The 20,951-nt window shown below is 54.3% G+C and overlaps 9 protein-coding genes across 9 annotated transcripts; 4 read left to right on the top strand and 5 right to left on the bottom strand.

Annotated features, from left to right (window-relative positions):
- Positions 1-445: 445 nt before the first annotated feature.
- Positions 446-2,674, bottom strand: ASPACDRAFT_24430 (UTP25 family protein; the record flags this gene model as incomplete). Its single annotated transcript, XM_020199266.1, has 4 exons — positions 446-1,361; positions 1,447-2,024; positions 2,090-2,289; positions 2,344-2,674. 4 exons carry the CDS (start codon positions 2,672-2,674, stop codon positions 446-448), a joined length of 2,025 nt encoding a protein of 674 aa, XP_020059268.1.
- Positions 2,675-3,204: 530 nt separating this feature from the next.
- Positions 3,205-4,938, top strand: ASPACDRAFT_76029 (eukaryotic translation initiation factor 3 subunit F). The gene is made up of 3 exons (XM_020204619.1): positions 3,205-3,368; positions 3,442-4,154; positions 4,222-4,938. Exons 1-3 carry the CDS (start codon positions 3,264-3,266, stop codon positions 4,439-4,441), a joined length of 1,038 nt encoding a protein of 345 aa, XP_020059267.1. The 5' UTR covers positions 3,205-3,263; the 3' UTR covers positions 4,442-4,938.
- Positions 4,939-5,341: 403 nt separating this feature from the next.
- On the bottom strand, positions 5,342-6,448 carry ASPACDRAFT_113454 (putative transcription initiation factor TFIID subunit 13). The gene has a single exon (XM_020195721.1). The coding sequence runs from the start codon at positions 5,972-5,974 to the stop codon at positions 5,561-5,563; it is 414 nt and encodes a 137-aa protein (XP_020059266.1). The 5' UTR covers positions 5,975-6,448; the 3' UTR covers positions 5,342-5,560.
- A 1,337-nt stretch (positions 6,449-7,785) lies between these two features.
- ASPACDRAFT_23710 (pentatricopeptide repeat protein) lies at positions 7,786-10,083 on the bottom strand (the record flags this gene model as incomplete). The annotated part of the gene is made up of 1 exon (XM_020199215.1): positions 7,786-10,083. The coding sequence occupies one exon, from the start codon at positions 10,081-10,083 to the stop codon at positions 7,786-7,788; it is 2,298 nt and encodes a 765-aa protein (XP_020059265.1).
- A 464-nt stretch (positions 10,084-10,547) lies between these two features.
- Positions 10,548-11,464, top strand: ASPACDRAFT_76028 (CCDC12/cwf18 family protein). The gene has a single exon (XM_020204618.1). The coding sequence runs from the start codon at positions 10,723-10,725 to the stop codon at positions 11,335-11,337; it is 615 nt and encodes a 204-aa protein (XP_020059264.1). The 5' UTR covers positions 10,548-10,722; the 3' UTR covers positions 11,338-11,464.
- Positions 11,465-13,869: 2,405 nt separating this feature from the next.
- Positions 13,870-16,390, top strand: ASPACDRAFT_57897 (putative R3H domain protein; the record flags this gene model as incomplete). The annotated part of the gene is made up of 3 exons (XM_020203293.1): positions 13,870-14,693; positions 14,752-14,892; positions 14,956-16,390. The coding sequence occupies 3 exons, from the start codon at positions 13,870-13,872 to the stop codon at positions 16,388-16,390; spliced, it is 2,400 nt and encodes a 799-aa protein (XP_020059263.1).
- A 455-nt stretch (positions 16,391-16,845) lies between these two features.
- Positions 16,846-18,193, bottom strand: ASPACDRAFT_113443 (mitochondrial 54S ribosomal protein bL17m). Its single transcript, XM_020195720.1, has 2 exons — positions 17,717-18,193; positions 16,846-17,602 (listed from the first exon to the last, which is right to left on the bottom strand). The coding sequence occupies exons 1-2, from the start codon at positions 17,930-17,932 to the stop codon at positions 17,195-17,197; spliced, it is 624 nt and encodes a 207-aa protein (XP_020059262.1). The 5' UTR covers positions 17,933-18,193; the 3' UTR covers positions 16,846-17,194.
- A 320-nt stretch (positions 18,194-18,513) lies between these two features.
- On the top strand, positions 18,514-19,164 carry ASPACDRAFT_76024 (MICOS complex subunit Mic12 family protein). The gene is made up of 2 exons (XM_020204617.1): positions 18,514-18,613; positions 18,720-19,164. The coding sequence occupies exons 1-2, from the start codon at positions 18,593-18,595 to the stop codon at positions 19,065-19,067; spliced, it is 369 nt and encodes a 122-aa protein (XP_020059261.1). The 5' UTR covers positions 18,514-18,592; the 3' UTR covers positions 19,068-19,164.
- Positions 19,165-19,246: 82 nt separating this feature from the next.
- ASPACDRAFT_1885961 (DUF5315 domain-containing protein) lies at positions 19,247-20,448 on the bottom strand. The gene has a single exon (XM_020198406.1). It carries the CDS (start codon positions 20,383-20,385, stop codon positions 19,513-19,515), a length of 873 nt encoding a protein of 290 aa, XP_020059260.1. The 5' UTR covers positions 20,386-20,448; the 3' UTR covers positions 19,247-19,512.
- Between the last annotated feature and the right edge of the window lie 503 nt (positions 20,449-20,951).

Genomic DNA, 20,951 nt, shown 5'->3' with positions numbered 1-20,951 from the left:
AGAACGAAATTCTTACAAAGGTGTTTCCCTCTACATGTCATGTTTCTTATATCGTGAGGCTACAGTAGCACTGGGTTTTTCTTTTGCTGCTCCCACCCCAACCACCCCCTCCGATCTACGGATGTCGGTGAAGGAGCCGAATGGTTTGTTTTTTTTCTGTGTAAAAGTGGATTGGGGATTGGCACGCTAATCTTTACAATTTGCGGGTCCGCATGATCAAAAGTGCTGGGATTATACATAGAGTACGTAGCTGTTATCAGGATGATCATGGATGAAGAAGTGATTTTAAGGAAAGAGAACAATAGACCACCCCTGCACTGCAGGGGCTGCTGGCTGGAGGATTATGGCAGTTGCTGAGACGGGAACGATGTCGGACTTCTCTCCGGACCAGTAGTTACACTACCGGTACTAATACATACAGCTTGGAGCTGGAAAACCTATCTATCTACATGAAGGTGAAAGTATCCCCGCCCTTCTCGCGCATCATGTTTCCGAGGCGCTTCGTCCCGACGATCCGCTCCAGCTTCAGGGCATCCCACTTGGAGAACAGGGCGCGGACGCCGCCGCCCTGGGCGGCCTCGGCGGCCTGCGCGGGGTCCAGGCCCAGGAAGCCCACGATCTCGGCGTAAAAGGTCGGGTTCTCGGGCACCCCGTACATGATGATGCGCTTGACGCCGCGGAGCTGGTAGCGGCGGAAGTGGTGGATGCGCTCGGTGTACAGCAGCACCGAGTGGCGGCCCTGCACGAAGTGGGTGCGGGCGCGCGTGCCCTCACGCACATCCGTGTACTCGCTGATGGCGCCGAAGGAGACGTGGGTCGTCTGCGTCGAGGTGGCGAAGTAGTTGCGCACGCGCACGAAGTCCAGGTACGAGGGGATGAAGATCAGCGTGCCGCCGCCGCCGCCGCCGTTTTTGCTGAGGTCGCGCACCAGCGACGACAGCACGGTCGTCGTGAAGTGCTTGAACCGCGCGTCCGGATCCTTGGCCGGCGAGAGGCTGTCGAAGCGTGAGAAGGTCTGCCGCACGGGCACGGGGAGCGCCAGTTCCCCGATGGCGCCCGCGTAGACCGGGCTGACCTTAACCCGACCGAAGACGTTCTGCATCTGCGTCGAGAACGCAGCGTTCATCTCCGGCGTCAGGAACGAGGACAGCATGATCATCTGCCGGACGTGCCGCGCCTGGTTGTCCAGGTACCACGTCCGCACCCGGCTGAAGTCACAGCCGTGCGCCTCCCGCGGCTGCAGGTTCAGATGCTTGAGGATGTAGTCGACGTGATCCCAGTTCTGCATGAGCAGACCGTCCGCGTGGTCGATGATGACAACTTCGATCGAGGACAAGAAATCGTGATCACGCTTCTTCGCACTAGGAGAGAAGGGGGGTCAGTAAGCTATCCGGTCACGTTCTCGGGGGCGGAAGGGTGAGGGTCAGTGAAGAAGAAAGTACTTACTCGGCTTGGTCCATGATCGTGCGTAGACCGAGCGGACTGGCAAGGATCATGTCGGATGTGTAGAATTGAGCGAAGTACTTCACGGTCTTGCGCGTGAATTTGAGACCCAGGCGGAACATGTCATCGTCGTTGCCGCCGAACAGGTCGCGGAAGTCGTCCGGCTTGTTCTCCCAGGACTTGTCGTCAGCAGACGAGAAGGTGTCGAGAAGTCGCTTCCGGTTCTCCTGTTGCTCGGGCTGGAAGAACCGCGTGATGGCGTCCACCGCCCGCACACAGGCTTGCTTGGTGGGTAGCAGGTACAGCACCTTGGGCCGAGTGAAACCCTGATCCCGGACGTCCAGGTCGGAATCTTGTTCCTTGGCCACGCGAGCGTTGTTCTTGAGGACGCGGTCGCGCGTCTTCAGTATATGATTCGTCGCATGCAGAGCCAGGAGGTCTCGCAGGTGAGCTGCGTTGTCTGCCGTGCGAGCGCCATAAAGGACATCCTGGTAGCCGAAAATGTAGGGCGCAAGATGTTGAGCATCGCCATCGATCTTGGAGATATGTTCTGTTGCAGGAGCCTTGAGCTTCTTCTTGAGCTAAGAGCGATGATGTGTGTTAGACTCCGTCTGGTCATGTGGAGACTCAGTACAATTTGGCCTACCTTGACGCCCGAGACGCTCTTCATTGCGGCCAACAAGGATGCATCGTCGCCCGTATCAGGGATAGAGCGCACGAACTTCAGCCCCTCGGCAAGTTCCTTCTTGGTGCTCTTCCACTTTTTCTCCTCAATGGCCTTAATTTTCTTGTTCAAGTCCTCTTCTTTGAGGGTGTTGAAGTGGGTGTCGAAAGGATCATTATCTGCTGCGCATCAGCGGGCTATGTCCCGATTATCGAAGATTGTCCAGATCTTCCTACCATCTTCATCATCACTGTCTGCTTGTAAATCTGCCTCGTCTTCGGGCTGATTGTCTTCGTCCTCGGCGTCCGACGGTGCTTGTTGCTCTAGATCGTCCTCTCCCAACAAAGCCTCATCCTCGTCCTCTTCTGCGTCATCGCGGGTCACCTCTTTAATCTCGGCTTTTCGGTGATCGGTCTTTCGCTTCTTGCGAGCGGGGCCATTGGCGTCGTTGCCGGCGTTCAGTAGTTGCAACAACTCGTTATAGGAATGTCCCTTCTGGTCCGCTTCCTCTTCGCTGTCGGACGAGTCCTGGTCCAAGAGTTCTTCGTCGGCCACGGCATCCTCCATAGGCTCGTCGAATGAGCCATTCTCACTGTCAGACGAGGCTTCCGACCTGCCACCAGTCGGTCAGCTGGCGTGACTTGTGTTAGATGCGAATATGATGGAGCACTCACTGGATCTCGTCGACTCGGGATGTTTGGAAGGTATCTCTGCGACTAACGCCGCCACGGGGGCGCTTTCCGCGCCCTCTAGGAGCTCTACCTCTACCACGAGGAGGAGCCATTCTGGATAATTGCAGAAACTAATTGAATGCGACTGACCGGTAAATTTGTAGCTAGTGAACAGGCGGGAAACCCGACCAGAAACTCTTTTTTTCACGGGGCGGGTTGAATCTGGGCGGCGGTGCTTATCTTATCTTAGCGCGAAATTCCCTTTGCGCACACACAATTTGAGGCTCGCAGCAGAACCTCCGTCCGCCGCAGCCCAGAGGCGGAAAGAGAAGATTTAATTCTCCCTCCCCAGAAGAGCCACCATCACAACCCCACCCCGGAGACAAACAGAGAGATCTCCGACTGTGTGAATCAGCCATTTTACCTCCTCCCCTCCTTCCAACTACATTACCACCTTTGCTCTCTCCCCCTCCATCACTCCCATCATGGCTGACACCGATTCCTTCGTCCATCTCGCCCGCCCTCTGGGTCCCGTGGCAGTGGGGTCTGCACCGACGACCGCCCCTGTGAATGTTGTCATTCAGCCTCAGGTAGGTCGAGCTTGAGCTTGTTTTTATTAAATTTCTTTCATCCAGGAGCGATTTGATTGATGGTTGCTGCTAGGCTCTGTTCTCCATCCTGGACCACTCTCTTCGTCGCAATGCCGACCAGGAGCGTGTCATCGGTACTCTTCTGGGAACCAGGTCCGAGGATGGCACCGAAGTCGAGATCCGCAGCACCTTCGCCGTGGGCCACACCGAGACGACAGACCAAGTTGAGGTGGATATGGAATACCAGAAGCAGATGCTCGCCCTGCACCTGAAGGCCAACCCCAAGGAGGTCCTCGTGGGTTGGTACGCCACCTCGTCCGAGCTCAACACCTTTTCGGCCTTGATCCAAAATTTCTACAGCGGCCAGGGCGACGGCACGTGGCCTCACCCCGCCGTTCACTTGACCGTCTCCACCGAGGCCGGAAAGGACATCGAGACCCGCGCCTACATCTCTGCCCCCGTCGGCGTGACCGCTGAGCGTGCTGCCGACAGCGCTGCCTTCATCCCCGTTCCCTATGAGATCCGTTACGGCGAGGCCGAGAAGAGCGGTCTCGAGGCCATTGCCGCTGCCCGGGATGCCGAGGAGCGCTCCGCCAACATCTTCACCGACATCGAGGCCCTTGAGCGCGCCATCGAGGAGGTTCTCGGTATGATCGACCGCGTTTCCCGCTATGTCGAGTCCGTGATCGACGAGGAGGCCCCCGCCTCCACGGCCATGGGCCAGTACCTGCTCAACACGCTCGCCTTGGCTCCTAAGGTCGAGCCCGCCGATATTGAGCGTGACTTGTAAGTTTTCTTCCAGTCTGCCCCAGTACACCAAACAAAGCATCAAAATCTGACCCATTACCTGCAGCAACAACCACATCCAGGACGTCCTGGTTGTGTCGTACCTGGCCAACACCATCCGCACGCAGATGGAGCTGTCCAACCGGCTAGCCACCGCACAGCTGACCCTGGGCGGCGAAGGCAGCGGCGAGTCCGGCGCCCAGCGCGGCGGACAGCGGGGCGGCAAGGGAGGCCGTGGTGGTCAGCAGCGGACTCAAGAGCGGAGCGGCGAGGAGGCTCGCGCGTAAAGAGGATATTATGATAGGGTTCTGATTTAAAGACAAAAGAAAAACGATACCTTCCATTTTTTCTCTCTTCAACCACCGTCCCACCCACTTTTTTCTCATATCTTTTCTTTGTCTCAACTTGGTCTTTTCTCCGTGCATATTAATCCCATTAACGGTTTCTATGAATCTTCCGCAATTTCATGTTGCCCAGCTTGAGTTCCTGGCTTGCTTGGTATTACGCTTCAGCTTGCGAAAGCTAAGGTCGCGATACCAGCACTTTCTATACATACAACGTTCCGCACATCCACACATACTTCCCCCCTGCCCCTGGAGAATCTCCCTCGTTTGATCTTGCCTGGAATATCTGTCTGCTGCCAAACTGTGCCCTCTTTCGCTCCAGCTCCAGCTCGAAGAGGTGTAGTTCCGTGCTTGTCAGTCGCATCCAGCCGACTAATCTCCAGGCTGATCTGTATCTCCTTGGGAGCAAGCAATCCCGCAACCAATGGGACCTGCAAAGCGGACAACAAAAGTGAGTAAAAGGAAGAGAGCACGGCGTCTTGGGAGTCCGTCTGGCTTTTGTTCGGAACGATTGGACAAGGCAACCCGCTCATGGGAAGGAAGAGGACAAAAACGGAGTACTTCATGCAGCGAGCCGAGAGAACATAGAATTTGCTTTTAGGGTAGAGGAATCATTGCATGCATGTTTCATCCACTTCCATCCGGACAGAGTAGAGAAGGTGTACGGAGTCCTGGGGTCTTTGCAGTGTCGAGAGCTGGCTAGTGTAAGGCTGGATATATAAAGTATTGACTGGTGTGGCGGTGCAACTGATAAGATAGTCCCGAAGGTTTAGCTCGAGATCGGCGGGCTTATCGTAAGAGTAGAGATATATTTTTTTAAACTCTTGATGCAAGAACAACAATGCGTGTCAAAATTTCAGTGTATGGTTTCTTATCATCAACGCCCCCCACTGTCAATGATAACTGAATGATGGGATATCACTTTATATAAATACACCCGATGCACAATGCAATCCTGATAGCCAGCCCACCCCGCGTTATAAGGAAAAAGAAGAAAGAAGAAACCCCGAGAACGCCATGTAGCAAACATAGCCAGCCAAGAAACGAATGAATCGCAGAATTTCAACCACCACCCACCTTCCTCTTCTTCGCCACCCCAGCCGTCACACTACCCTCCTCGGTGACATCCGAATCCCTTCTGGCAGCAGCACTCCTCTTGCCTTTCCCTTTACTCTTCCTCCCATCCACACTCTCCGCCGCCCCGAAATCCTCGTCCCCGGCCGCCGCCGCAGCAGCAGCACCACCCCCTGCACCCTTCTTCGCCGCGGCGGCAGCGGCTGCATCCTTAAGATTCCCAACCTGATCATCATTCTGATCAAACGCCTTCCGCGCCTCCTTCAGCTCGCGCTCCATGCGCAGCAGCTCCTGCACGCGGCCCAGCTTGTTGGGGTCCCGGCGCAGCGCGAACCGGAAGTCGTCCACTTTGATCTTCTGGCGGCGCGAGTAGCTCGCGTACTGCGCGGCGCCGTGGCACATCTCCAGCACGAAGTCGGTGACGATCTCGTCGAGGACGCGGACGGTTTCCGGGAGGGGTTCGGAGGGGAAGGAGGGGTGGGGGCTTGGGTCGCCGTAGGCCAGGAGGAGAAGGCGGACTGTTTTCTCTGCTATTAGTTATCTCGAAGGGGTTTTGTTTTGGGAGGTTAGTATCTGTAAGGCAAGCAACGTACGCTCCGAGGCGAAGTTCATCTGCCCCTTGTGCCGGGCGGCACGGGCTCGGGGTTCGGCCATTCTTTTGGGGGTGGGTTTGGGTTTGAGCTTGGTTGTGGGTTGGGGTTTTGGTGCTGATGTTGACGCTCGTGCTGGTTCGGTTGAGGCGTCGACTTTGGGAGCAGGAGAAGGAGGAGGGTAGGCGGGTCGATAGCCGGCGTGGATTAGATCTGTTTCTTCGGTGTTCCAGGGCCAAGGAGGGGCGAGTTTACTCGACACATGGCCTGTGCTGCGCTGGCGGGGAGGGCCGGACGAGACCGTCCGGGTGGAAGGTGGCGGTTGAGCAGCGCGCGGGGTTGCGGTCTGCGGTGCAGAGGATGATGATGGTTGTTGTGGTGGTTGGCGTGATGTTGGTGAAGGTCTTGTTGTAGTAGTAGTAGGAGTAGTCCGGGTAACACGGGCTGTAGGACGGACCCGCGGCGGCGGCGCATAGCGGAGCGCGGGCCTCGACCCCGTAAGGCGGTGGCGGTAACTGCCGGACGACATGCTGGCAGAATGAATCCCCCTCCGCCGTCGAAGGATGATCGATCGATGATGACGATGACGATGAAGTGGTGAAACCAACTTCTCTACTTCAATTGTGTGCTCTTTAAAGGCGTCCACTTCTTGTGCAGGTCTTCCAGTGGAAAGTTCGTGTTTGCAGTGAGGTAGTTCAGGAAGAAGAGAAGGCCCCTTCCTCGCGAGCTTGCATTTGAAGAAACAACAAGAACAGGAGGCCAGGCAGCTGGTTCGGTCACTTCGTCAAGATGGTAAGTGAGATGCAGCCCAGTGCAATTGGAAGAATCTTTCACAAGCGGTGATGCTGACTTGTTGTTGTAAATTCAGTCGGCGCTCTTCAATTTCCAGTCACTTCTGCTGGTCTTCCTGCTTATCATCTGTACGAGCACCTACGCCCATTCGATCATGCCGGGAATCATGGACCGGAATCAGAATGGGTATGTGTTGTGTTGTTGGTTGCTATCAGCAGGGCCTCATTAACTGCCATCCTTTCCTCTCACTCACCGGACGAAGCTTCTCTAACACTGCTTGCAGCTTCTTCGGCATCTTCTGGAAATGTGCTCGCATCGGTGAACGGCTGAGCCCCTACGTCAGTATTTGCTGCGTGGTGATGGCTGTAGGTTGCCCTACCTAAACTCGCATGACAAAGAGGGACAGCCCCTTGAGTCGAGTTCCAAATGCTGACGGTTCTCTATCTTCTAGGTTTCCATCTTCTTCGGCGGCTGATCGAGGTGTCTTGCCTTTCTTACGGGTTCAGGAAATCGCATGGTAGTATACTGTCCTTTACATCAGCTAGTGGCGTTAATTTGAATCTTTTCACTCTCACTATGCCGTTTGTGTAGCATGAAGCTTGATGTTCTCTTCTTGGATTTTAGAAGTGATGGATATGTACATGATATCGAAGAAATGTGACTTTACGAAATACATCCTGTGCCTGTCTGGACGCCGCAAAACGCTCCATGTAACAACCGCCATGCTCTCCCTCCCATGGACACCAGCTATGCTGAAGAATCAATCCGAGTTGCTCCAAAAGAAAAAAAAGTGGGGGTATCTTAGTTCCGCGCCTGCTTGAGATGAGGCCTTCAAGCTTGTTTGGCCTTCAAGCGTTGAAGACCCTGATCGAGCAGCCAGTCTGGGTCGCCCTGGTCGTCCTGAATCTCGTCGAGACGCGACTTCTTGGTGAGGGACTCGAACGTGGTTCGGTCTACTTGCTCGTCGGTCTCCTTGTCGAGCTCCTCCACAGCCTCCCACAGTCGCTCCGGATCCTGAATGTGGCGCAGCGCCTTGATGCAGAACGCGTCCATTTCATAGCCATCATTCTCCATCGCTCGGATGGTTTCAGCGACCTTGAGAATGTCCTTGTTCCGAGCATAGCCGTCGATCAAGGTGGTCCACAAGATCTGGTTAAACTTGAACTTGCTCTTCTTCATCATCTCGATCACGTGCTCTGCCGCCCGCGGTTCTTTGTTCCAGAGGAACGCAGATATCAACGTCGTCCAGATGTAGACTGTCGGCTTCGGCCGGAAGTGTGGCTTATTCGGGCTGACACTGCCTTCGTTGCTAATACGCTGCATGGTATCGACAAGGCGGATCGAAGGACGCAGTCCGCGGACGTCATTACGCCATGCATGCATAAACTCGTGCCAAGTGTGATCCGTCCTAGCGAGAGAAGAGATGACTGGGTCCTCTTTCTCTAAGAGCTCGATAAAGCGTTCGTAGACATGCGCAGTGACAGAAACATGCTTGTTGCACCGAAGGTACGACGCAATCATGAGGAAAAGAGGTACGGCGTCAGGCGAGGTTCTCACCGTGGTTCGTTCGGTAGTTGGCGGTTGATAATATGCCGGAACAATCCCAAGCTTCTTCAAAGGTACAATGTCGTACATCTCATTGTACATCTTCAGCAGAGTGCGAAATGCGTGCTTGTTGTCTATTTCCGAAGGCCGATTCGCCTGATCTTTCACATTGAGACAGAAGTACGCGTGGAACAATTTGGACTGGACAAACTTGTTGGTCCGGATGTCCTCTCCCTCCATGTCGATTTCATCCCGGAGCCGATCAATCTCATGTCGGTCCAGTCGCCGGGTGGCATCGGACAATAGCGTCACATAGGTATAGGTCGTCAACGGATAGCCTTGGCTCTGCATGTGATTCAACATATCGCGACCAAGTTCTTCATCCCCTGTTTTGTAACAGTTTCTTAGAATGAGATCCATCATCTCCAAGTCAGGACGCATGCCCATCTCGAGGAGCTTGGGAAGGATGCGGAAATTGCGCCCGTTGGGGCCATCCTCGACAGAGTCGAGCAGCAACAGCAGACAGCCGTGGGACTTGACTGGCTGGGACGTCATCTCCAGGCCAACCTGTCCAATCTGGCGTACATGGTCCAAGGCTGCGAGGGCCAAATCGACATTCTTCATCTTGGTGAAGCGAGCCGCGTAAGCAAGATAGGTTTCAGCAGACGTGTACACTTGTCGCTCGTGGGCGAGCTTCCAGGCTCGAAGAACTTGTTCGTCATCTGCTCCCATGACGAAAAAACGGATACCTTTCTGTGATGCATAGACTATTGGCCAGTGTTCTGGATCTAAGCAAGCAGCGAGGATATCGGCGAAGGTCTTCCCCTCCCAAGTCCAGGTGGAAAGTAAATCTGGGTAGTTTCGCAAGAAAAGCAGGCATTCGCAGACCATGACATGCAGCGGCCTCTTCTCGCCTTGGCAAGTTATATAGAGAAACTTCAAAGCAAGCTCCGGGGAGTTTGCTATAAGCCAGAGTGACAGCCTCATCCAGTGCTCACCTTTGATGGCCATGTCCTTAAATTCCCACTCCTCGCGGAATTTGTCAAAATCTTCACTCTGCAGTATCGCCAGTAGCTCCTTGTCAGCTTTGTGCATGTGAAACTCCTCGATAAGGTCCTCCCGTGCCACTGGCCGATCAAAGTATTTAGCTTTGAACAGCTCATTGCGGGCAACTTTCCACCTCCGAAGCCTAGGTGAACCGACGAAAAAAGATGAACTTCGTATTTTTTCATCCGCGTGGAATGCCTCCTCACCCACCATTCTCTCTCGGTAGCTGATAGTGCCACCATTCACCACAAGTGCATTGTGTCGAAGTCGCCGACTACCCTCGTTGTGGAAGTCGGGAGTGCGCAAAGCCGAATAATCGCTCCAGGGATCGCAAGCATCCAAGATCTGGAGTGGCTTAGGCGGCGGAAAAGATGAATCGTCGAAGAAATCACGTTCAGGTTCTGGTAAGGTGGTATGAGCAGAGGAGGACGAAGACTGCGCTTTGTTTCGGGATCGGTCAAGACTGTGGTTTACAAGACCACTGGGCTCGGTGGGAGGTGCTGACTCGTGTAGTGTCGGGTCAGGCTCCGTCGACATTTGTTTACTCGTGGGCGTCGCATTATGGATGTGCCATCTCGTATGCTGAAATCCTTCTCTCTGGCGACACCAATATCCGGGGCGGAGTCGGGGCTGCAGTGCATAGGAAGGCAACCCAGCACCATAGCGGGGGCGCAAGAAGCGATGCGGACTGAATGACATCCAGTGCTCGGTTTCTGGATTTGCTTGGGCCAGCTGAGCAAAAGACCACAGTAAAACCCGTTAGGATTCAGCGACCGGGGAAGGGGTGACTGGGCAATATTGCACAACGTCTTTCTCGCGGCGAACCCGGGGAAAGAAAGGGCCCGATTTTGCTCCGGCGCGGATAAAGTGTGGCTGAGGAGATCCTGGGCTGTGGCGCGCGCAAATCACTGCCGACAATCAGTTCTACTAAAGCGCAACCAGTTACTTGATACTACTACTACCTCAATTTAATTTGTGCCACCACCGCTTTAGCCAAGCTCTATTCCAGCTATTGAGACGCTTCCTGAGATTACGAGGGTGTGAAAAAGGCAGAAACATATATTATTCCACCCTTGTCTTTGCTCATTCTTAGCTACTGGGCAATCCACATTCCCCTCCCCCTCCTCGACCTGGTCATTCGCAGCTCTCTCCGTCGCCCACATCCCCTCCGCAGCCATGTCATCCAGCCATGCCTCTCTTGATGCCGCTGCGACAGACCGCAAAGCTCGACTTGCGAAGCTTGCCGCCTTAAAGCGCAAACAGCCGGAACCAGAGTCAGTAACGGAAGCTGGGGCCGCCAACGATGGGTACGAAGAGGCTGCTCCGGACGTGACCAAGCAATACCTGTCCGGCAGAAACTACGACCCGGAAACTCGTGGACCCAAGCTTGGATTTGATCAAGCCCCGAATGATGGCCAAATCACCGTGGAAGCCCAAGCTGCGGAGATTGCTAAAGCAACCGCTGAACAAGCGAAGAAAGATGCGGAGGAGGATCAGCCAATCGATCTATTCAAGCTGCAACCGAAGAAGCCGAACTGGGATTTGAAGCGTGACCTGGACGAGAAAATGAACGTCCTGAATGTGCGAACCCAGAACGCCATCGCAAGACTGGTGCGCCAACGCATTGAAAATGCGCAGCGGGCCGCGCAAGCCAAGAGCGCAGCATCCAGCACTCAAGAGGGAGAGGAAGTGGGCATTGAAGGCGAAATGTTGGTGGAGGGAATTCATGTCCGAGAAAGGGAAGAGGAGGAAGAGGAACGGAGGGAGCTGGAGGAGGACGGTGCGGCATAATCTTGATACCCTAGGAATGGTGTACAATAGGTGGTGGCACGACTCGGTTTCATCTCGTTATCTATCAGGCGCTCTTCTGCTGGGGTCAGGGGCAATAGTCGCAAGGCGTTACGGAATTTTGCATAGCAATACAATACATTATGCTCTCAATGACTTTGCAATCCTATCATACAATGTCTCAACAATAATAATAATACGAGGCTAGAACGCCAATACGCCCGCGCAAATTCCACAATGACTTTTCCTCTGTCCAAAACCCACAAGGACCCTAACGTTCCAGGTTCATTGCCTGGGTTAGTGCAATGCGTTTGCTGTAGGGACTGAGACTTCTCTCCCGCCGGGGCGGAGGAACACCCTGACCGGGGCCACGTCCGCCGCCACTGCTCACAGGCTCCGCACGGGGTTGCGCCTTGCGGTGACTTGAAGCTGGGTAATCGCTCCCAGTCGCCAGCGAGGGACTCACCGATCTTCTACCCTTGGCCATTCGACTGCGATCCACACTGTGGCTTCTAGACCGATCCCTTCGTCCACCATCTCGCGACATGTTTCTGGAACGTCCTCGTTCGTTTGGACTCGAAGCGCGCCGTCTCCGTCGGGTACTTCTGTCATCTGACCACTCACGCGACCTAGACCGAGAACCTCTTTCTCCCGAGGTGTAAGAAGCAACGGAGTGAGCGGAAGTTGCATCACTATAGCGCCTCTTCCTGTGACCAGAAGGACGAGAGGACACTGATCGTGTCCGCTCGTTGCGGCGGGGAGGCGACCGGGAGTGCGACCGACTTGTCGAAATTGTCGATACAGAGGTTGCTGAATGCGAAGAAGCCGAGCGTGCTCGCTTTGACAGGTGAGCTGGGCTGTGTAACGGATCCACCTGGTCAAAATCTCTCTTGCGGCCTCTTTCTTCCTCATGCCTGGTCAAAGGCGCATCATTAGACTCCTTCCTATTGTCTTGTTAATTTCTTGATGACGACACAAGAGTGAAGCACAGTTGGAACCGAGGCAGACTCACGTGCGTAAGGCATCCTTGTAAGCATCATTTGTTAATTGCGGTCGCAGCTTTGGGTTCTGCAACTGCTGCGTGCGCGATGGGCGAGACATGTAAGGCCGCTCCTGCGCGGTGGCTTTACATTCATAGCTGTAGTGCCGTGCTAAACCACGTCAGTTTGCGACCCAGAGGCATAAGAGCGAAACGGGTACATATCTCGTTGCAAGCATTTTTGGCACAAGGTGCTGGCTGTTGCCTTGCTAGGGCCTCTTAGCCCGGGGGCATTTCGATACCGATTCATCATTCAGATCGCCAGCCGGTCGAGGCTAGAGAGACTTGGCTGATAGGCGCTGAAGTGGAAGTACGTGATTGACCACAAGGAACGACAGGGAGGGGATTTATTTCAGCCCTTCTACTACCTCGCCTGTAGCTCACGGTCCGACCCGACTCAGATTTGATACTCGGTATCCGTAGTATGTAAGGTTACTGTTCCACTGGGCAATTACTAGTATGGAATCTCAACTGCCAGTCTTTCCAGGCTTTGTCCTCGGCGGCTGATCAAGCCAACCATGCGGGCCGGAACAACATCGGGGCTAAACGCGCGGCTAAACTTTCTTGCCTGCGTGCCTGCCGCCAGCCAGTCCTCTCTTGGTCAGGTTTGCTTCCTGTCGTTCCTTCTTCAGCCCAAAAGAATCCATCCCATACCCACTCATTCACTTTCCACACCCGCATAGTTGCGACGGACCACCACCACCACCACCCACTCCGGGCCACACCATACCCTTCCACAGTACTTATCTAAAGTACTGTACTATTTGTCTGTCGGCTCCGTTCAACTTGCTCTTCCAGGGCGGTTGCTTGTCTTCAAGCTCCCCCTATTCTTTATTTCTCTTGTAGGAAGATTCTCTTCTCTCCCCACTCCCTCTTCCTCCTCCCCTCTTCCTCCCTCTTCCCCAAGTCATATAAACCTTTTTTCCAACCTTCCCCAAAAAGACACGAGTCAGCTTATCAAAGAGGGCTATGGATCGATCGTTCTGACAATCGTGTAATAATAGTCACTTTTTTCTTCAGACTGCGTTGCCGGCCATTCTCGCGTCTTCCGTCACTGGCTTTCTTCCCCTGATCGATCAGTCAGTCACCTTACTCTCCGCTTAGCCCACGAAACGGCTCTATGTACTTTGCGCGGTTCTAACCTTAAGCAGCTTTCCTTATGGCGAATTACGTTTCCCAGAGATGTGCCGTCTTTCTTTTTGGGCTTGTGTGAAGTGGGTTCTTTGAGTGGCTCTTGATCAGTTCGAATTCCGGTTTTTTTCTCTCGCCAACTCCTGAACGCGTTGAGCTCAGTCGTGCGCTTTCTCTTGTTGGGATTTCCTATTCAGCCGTTGGTTCCCCGCTCGCTCGTTTTCATCACCAAAGAAAGAAAACGTTAGAAAGAGATTCTCGGATCCGGCGGAAAGCATTCGCATGATAATGGCATCGAAAGGTTCTACGAGGGACGAGCACCGTCTTTCCTTTGCAAAGGTCGGTTATGGTGCAACAACTAGGTCATGGCCAGGTTCATGTCTGACAAACCCTCACAGATTGCTGCGATGCCTCCACCATTTGGACCGGTAGCTTCCATGCCATCTGACGAGCTACAAGGTTCTCAGTCGATCGAAGTTCCATCATCCTCCGAACTATACTGCTCCCATGACATTCATTCTGGCCAGCTAGGCCCTAGTAACGCTCCTGATGATGCCGCTACTAGCGATCGAAACGTTGACGGTCTCTCCCAGGCTGTACAAGGCATTGATTTTTCGGAAAAGAAATATCATGATAGTCCCGATTTTTCTAGTGAGGGTCCAGAAAATGGATTATTGAAACGGGAGTCATCCTTTGACGAGGATGACCGCACCCATCTGTCAAGTTCTTCGACCAAACCGACGAGTTTTGACTCGAAGAGCATGGCGTCAGTCACCACATTTGCTATGGACGAGAAGGACTCTTTGCGTCCTGATGATAGTGCTAGCGTGCAAGCCATTGACGAGGAAGAATCTCTCTCCGGACCTGCTTCTGGTGCACCCAATTCGTTGACGGGATCCGATTCGGGTGTTCGCGGGTTTAGGGACATACAACGACCGCGGGCTATACTTCAGCCGACAGGACCAGTGTATCCCGACGGCACTCAGCATAGTAACGGTGCTATTCTTCCAGACGCGATGTCCAGCGGCTTTATCACCCCCAACTCGGAGGCCTTCCAAGCTGGACGACCCATACATGGTTTTCCGTCTGAGCCAGATGAAAAGCTTCTTGAGGCCATTAAATCCCCTAAGGATCGTCTTCTGATTCTACAGCTAGAAGAGAAGGTTCGGCATTTCATACAGAACTCCAAGTAAGTTCTTGATTGTGTCGTGGTGTCTGTACGTTGGGCTCTAACTTTTGGTCAACAGGGAGCATTCATTGGAACTTCCTCCTTCCAATGCTTTTGGGAGACTCTTGGCTCATAAACTGGGCGACTACTACCATCTGACCCACTTCGTGGATAACAATGTCACGTCAGTCAGACTTCACAGAACACCTTTCTGTCGACTGTATGTTGATATTTTTCTTGCATAGTCTTAGGGCAGAACAGCGCGCTAATAATGTCTTGTCAGGCCAACGCCCCTGTCCATCATATATGCTGCCAACAACAGCACGCCGCCACCTGCCATGCCTGCCATGAAGATCATGAGACGTGCAGGCAGTGAGCGACCTTCCACTGAGGGCAGCATCGCAGCAAGCTCTGGTCAATCGAAAGATGGATCGGAAGCTGGCGACAGCGGTAACGACGGAGATCGTGGTGGTTCTTCTGCAGGTGCCACCCCGGCGAAAGATAGACTAGCTCTTACCCGAGAGGAGCGAGAAGCCAAGTATCAGGAAGCGCGCGAGCGCATCTTCCGAGATTTCCCTGAGTCAAAGGCAGCAGCCGAAACCGCGAATGGCGACAGTAGCGCCAACATGTCGCGCTCAAGTTCAACCAGCGGACGCAAGAAAACGCACCGACAGAAAACGCCGCATGACGACAGCTTCGAAGCTCGGTCTCAGTTCAATGCCTACTACCCTGGGATGCAGTTTGGCAACGGTTCAGTGCCGTATGGTACGGCTATGAATGATCCGTCTTTCCCAAACCAGCCCTGCATGGTTGGACCTGGAGTATCCCCACCCAGTATGGGCTATACACCTAGTGTGCAGACTGGGGCCATGTACCCAGGTCCCGTGAATCAGAACACGATGCCCCATTACTCGATGCCTGTCTCTCCCCAAATGACGCCGAGTGGTCCGTGGCAAAATGGGCCTGTTTCTCAGCAGTCTCCTTACACAGGATATGCATCCATCACTCAGTCGCCGGCAATGGCGTCTACGAAATCATCACCTGCGCTTGGCAGCTATCCTATGCCCAACTCTGTACAATACCAACAGACGCCCGGCTGGTCGACACCACCTTATCCTGGCGGCTATCCTCTTCCGCCTCATCGCAACCACCCTCCTACCCATGTCCCGGCCGCTTGGACAAATTATCAGACCCAACCGCCTACCCCTACTTCGTATCCCTATACTCAATATCCGGGCCAGCCAACGAGCCCTGCTATGCAGCCTCACTCAGGCTCTCACCCTATGCCTGGAAACTTTAGTCGGTCTCCTTTCAATCCTCAAACCCGCTCGTTTGTTCCAGGTGGAGCAGCCACATTAGCACGGCACCCTGCTAAGGGCGGTCAGCACGGCATGGGCCCGTACCAAGGCCTGCAGCCCGGGGTCCTTCCACAGTGGAATGGCTATCAGGATATCAACAACAAGAGTCCGGATGCATTGGGGTCCGCTGGGCAGAGTCTCCCTCGCAGTATACCCTCCGGTGGACGAGACTCAATTGCCAAATGGGGAACGCCATCTCATCTCCCTCCCAAGCCACCACCGTCCGAGGTGCCATCCGAATTCGACATGAAGCATCGAAATGTGCCTACCTCAACTCCACCTTTTCCAAACACTTCGCTAAACAGCAAGAATGGCCCGCTCGTTGTTTCCGGAGGAACTATGTTACCACGAGCGAATTGACGTTCTAACTAGTACTATTGCTCGGTCGATAGACTGATTTCTATTTTCAAAAGTGCACATACTTTCTTCTCGTGGCCAAGCACGTGTGATAGGGTCTGGTGTGGCGATCCCCCATTCGGGGCAGATTTATCAGAAGGATGGAGAGTGTGGGGCCTATTCTGGCTTGCCCAAATAGCCCATTCTCGAATTGTGGGGGGTTTGTTGCGTCTGCGGTTCGTTGATCGCGCAGACCAGGACTGGGCTTTCCATGGCGCTTGGTGGTGCTTAGCTACTGACATGCGAACATGTCACAGTAGCTTTAAAACTTGCTATATCTCATTAGATCTTGCTGGTGTGGGGATGGGCGACAGTGCTTAGACACAATAAATGTATGATTGAATCGATGCTGAAACCATATTAGTCGCCGTTCTTAGCCTATCTCTAACGTCGTGGTAATTCTTAAGTTTGACTACTATCGAGTGAGCTCCTTTTGTTTGAACAATATGATTTTCGATAAGCCAAGTCAGCTAGAAATACAGTCGCAGCCAGCCACTGGTCCAGTCAGGTTGAGAAGAAAGCAGCAGCCGAGAGAAACAACATACGAATTGATATAAGGTACATAAATGAAATGGAGAAAAAAAAAGAAACAAACCAGAAAAGGCGGACCAGCGTCGCTGCTAACAAACCCCACCATCACAATCAAAATCACCCAGAAGAGAAACAGTTGCCTTATCCGACCCTCAATTTATGAATTCATTTTTGTGGCAGGACCCAAACCCAAACCTCCCCGCTCAAATCCAACCCCGTCCCTTTCTCTCTCTCACTCTAAGCCAGAGGCGCCTTCTTGGCCTTCTCCTTCCGCCCCTTCCAACCAAAGCCCTTGCCCTCGCCATTGTTACTGGCCGTCTTCTCACCATGCCCCCCGAGCTTCAACTTCTGCACCTCATCCTCGAGGGCCTCGACCCCACCGTCCCGGAACCGCGTCACCTTGCGGACATTCAGCGCGGTGATCTCGTTGAGGGTGTCGAAGCCCTTGGCGCGCTGGCGCGCGATGGTCCGCGCCGTCAGGGCGAACCGCATGTCCTTGGGGCCGTCGACCAGCTCCAGGATCGCGCTCTCCGCCTGGTCGTCCTTCTTGGGCTCCACGCGCAGCACCCGCGTGTAGCCGCCGGGTCGGTTGGCGTAGCGTTCCCGCAGGGGGCCGAAGAGTTTGGGGAGGATGGAGTGGGGGGTCTTTATTTTCAGTCCTATTATTAACATGGATTCTCTTGGGAGTAGGTTTGATCTGAGAAGGGGGGAAAAGGGAAAGAATGGGCTTGGGGCAAGCTGGGATGGGGTGTAACGCACGTAAAACGTAGCCAGGGCGCTCTTCCGGCTGGCTTCGGTGTTCTTCTTGCCCAAAGTGATCAGCTTCTCGGCCAGTCGTTGGGCCTCCTTGGCCTTGGCCCATGTGGTGGTGATCGACTCGTGCGTGAAGAGGGAGGTGACCAGGTTGCGGAGGAGGGCTTGTCGGTGCGACGACTTGCGGCTCAGGTGGCGGAATTTGGCTGCGCCTCCGGCCATTGTGCTGGTTTATGATGGGGGTTGGGAGTATCGGGGTTGTGGTGGTGGTGTAGGTTGGTGTCGTTTTCTCTACCCCGGTTGTTGGGTGTTAGAGGATGGAACGGAACGGTTTCGAGGTGTATATCCGATCCAGTTGAGGGTGGGATTCGAATTGACGAGATCCAGAGGGGTAGATGTTTGTGTAGGTGTGTGGGTGGGTGAAGGGGTTGAGTCTGGGTGTTAAGGGTCTTGGTTATCGATTCATGCGGTTTGAAGTTCTGCGAGAGAGAAGCAAAAGATTCGGCGTTTGCCCGCATCGGCCAATCGGAGTGCGTGTCGACGGCTGGCCCCGGTCCCGCGCTTGTTGGAATCGCTGTAACTATTTGACTTGCAACGATGCATTACTTCAGTTACTGTCGGCAACTTTCTGGGGTAAACCTGCTTTTTCAGATATTCAGAGAACTATTGTATCTGAATTGCATCGAATCATATTTTCAATATTGTCGCCGGTTGGATCCATCCACATCCAGCATCTCGAATCCCTTGCCAGTCTGCAACCTTCTTCCGTCGTTCAATCTCTCCCCGCCTGCTTGAACTGCCCCGGTCAATAGCACTGCACCCCGCAGGCTTGCGAAACTTCGAACGGGTGTTCTCCAGCCAGTCACTGGCCATATCTCCCAAATGGGCTTCTTTACAGGGTTTGTAAGTCGGACTTTACCCCCGATACTTATTCCATGGACACTATTCCTAGACACCCCAGCCACGCCTAAATCCTACACGCCGTCCACGAAGCTAACCTCAGCTCTAGGCGAGTGGATTCGCCCTGACCACGACCGTCCTCTACCTGACCGTGCAAGTCCATCGGTACAACCGTCTCGAGCAACGCAACGCAATCCGCGACCAGACCCGCGCGTTGACCTGGCTGGCCTCGTCGACCGGCGCCTACGATCGCCGCTTGATCCCCAGCGAGACCGAGAAGCTACAGGAGCTGCCGCCCAAACGCACCCAGCCGACGCTGTCCGAGTTACTCAAGCACCGCTGGAACACAGAGGTGGAGACCTTGGCGAACAAGGCCTACGAGGCTAGCTGGGAGGACGTGCGGGATATGGCGGTGGAAGGGTGGAGCTCGGCCACGAGGCTGGTGAAGAACGAGTAGAGGGGGTGTGGATGTGGTTTTTGTTAGAAGGGGTTTTGATTTTGTTATGTGTGTCATGCTTGGGCTTGTATGATATCGGTAGTGGTTCGTGTCTCTGATACCCTTGATTTGTTGTTGGTACTTTGAAAAGTTGGGGAAGTTCTTCTACTGTGTCCTTTGCGAATTAATTATTGCTCGTCGTTTTGATATGACAGAGTGTCTGGTGTAGACAGACTATCGGCATTAGTATAGATAGACGCGGCGAAGGCCGGATATTGCCCTCCGCGCGCAGTGGCATCTGGCTTGAACCCTCAAGCTCCAGTCCCAGCAGTGCCCGTTCCAGGTCCGTATGCCTGGTGAGCTAGCATGAAACCCACCTGCAGGCGAAAAGGTCATACCAGCTGATCTCTTGCCAGAGATGATCATATCGGGGACGAGATTCGAGTGCGAGCCCGCATCTGCTTGTTCAGCCCGCATCTGCTGTAGTCTCTGTCGCCGTGCTCACGCTATCAGTATCGCTCCAGATATCCTGACTCTCCCGCTCCACAGCACGCATAGCCTGGGCGACCTCCTCCAACTTAGCCACAACATCCAGAACGCCGTTATTCACACGATCAAAGTACCGATCGTTAGCCTCGCGTCTCTCGCGCGCAAGAAGAATATCCTTCTCCGTCTCCTCATCCAGATTCCGAGCCGCGCCCCCATCCTCCACGGAAGCCGGCTCCCCGGAGATGCCAGGGCCAGCAACGCCCCGCGCCCCCTGGCCCTGCGTGGCAGCAGCAGCAGCAGCAGCAGCAGCTCCCTTGGCCGGCGGACCGGCCTCTTTCGCATCGACGGCCTTGTCATCGGCGGCCTCGCTGCGTGCCCACGCCTGCGCGAGCTTAAGCTGCTTGGTCCGAAGATCCTCCAAGGCCTCAGAATGTTTCTCCCCGAACACATGCTCGCCCGTGGTGGCACTCAGCTCCACCTCCGAGAGCGCGCTCTGCATCTCTTGCCAAATCGCATCGGAGCCGTCGATATCCCCCTTGGATTGCTTGCGAGTGAGGAAGGGGGAGCCAAAGGTGCCGCCAGAGGTCTCGAGGCCGCCGCGGGCGGACCGATTCCGATGCAGCGGCGGCGATTGACTGCCTCCGCGGCCTGGTCCAGGCCCCGGCCCTGTCCGACCACCGGTACTGACGCCGACGGATGCCGGGGGCGGCGGGATTGAGATGTTGGAGGCATTGTGGGAGGGGGGACCTTGGAACAGAACTGGCGGGGGAAGTCGCTGGGAGCTTATCTTCCGGAGGGTTTCCATGCGGGGATCCATCTTGGGATCCATGCGGAGAGTGTTGGAGGCCATTGTGTTTTAGGGTTTCTGTTGGTTGTGGACTGGTGATTAGAATTAAGGCATTATACTTGGTTCTTTAGGTAATATAGCCCAGGTTTGTAAAGTGAAAAGTGAGAGATCAGAAGAGCGACAGGACTGTAGATTGGAGTTTAACAAGGTTGTATAACGCCGTAAAGTACAGTACGGGTATGTTAGGGGTAGGGTAGTTGATAACATGCATGATGTTCCATCCGGGGTCTTATCGTTATCGATGGACTCTTCCCAGGATGGAGTAAGCCGACAGGCGGTGAAAACCGGCATAATCGGCTCGGAGAAAAGGTCTGCCGTGGGCAGTCTCGCTTAGCGGCCGTTTAGGGCGAAGGCGCACAGCAGAACATTTTCGATCTAGTCGAGCGACCGCCGGCCGTGAAAGGAAGACCCCCCCTTTGACCTTTCGACTTCTCGACATCCATCCGCCCATCCAGCCTTTCGGCATCTCCATCAGTCGGTACGTATTGACGATTTTCCTCTCATTGCTATCATTCTCTGCGTCTGGTTTTCCATGTTCCCCGGTTTTTGCGTGAGATCGAAAGTGCAAC

This window comes from Aspergillus aculeatus, assembly GCF_001890905.1.
Source record: "Aspergillus aculeatus ATCC 16872 unplaced genomic scaffold ASPACscaffold_3, whole genome shotgun sequence".
Taxonomy (NCBI): Eukaryota; Fungi; Ascomycota; class Eurotiomycetes; order Eurotiales; family Aspergillaceae; genus Aspergillus; species Aspergillus aculeatus.
This window is presented reverse-complemented; position numbering and strand designations above follow the sequence as displayed.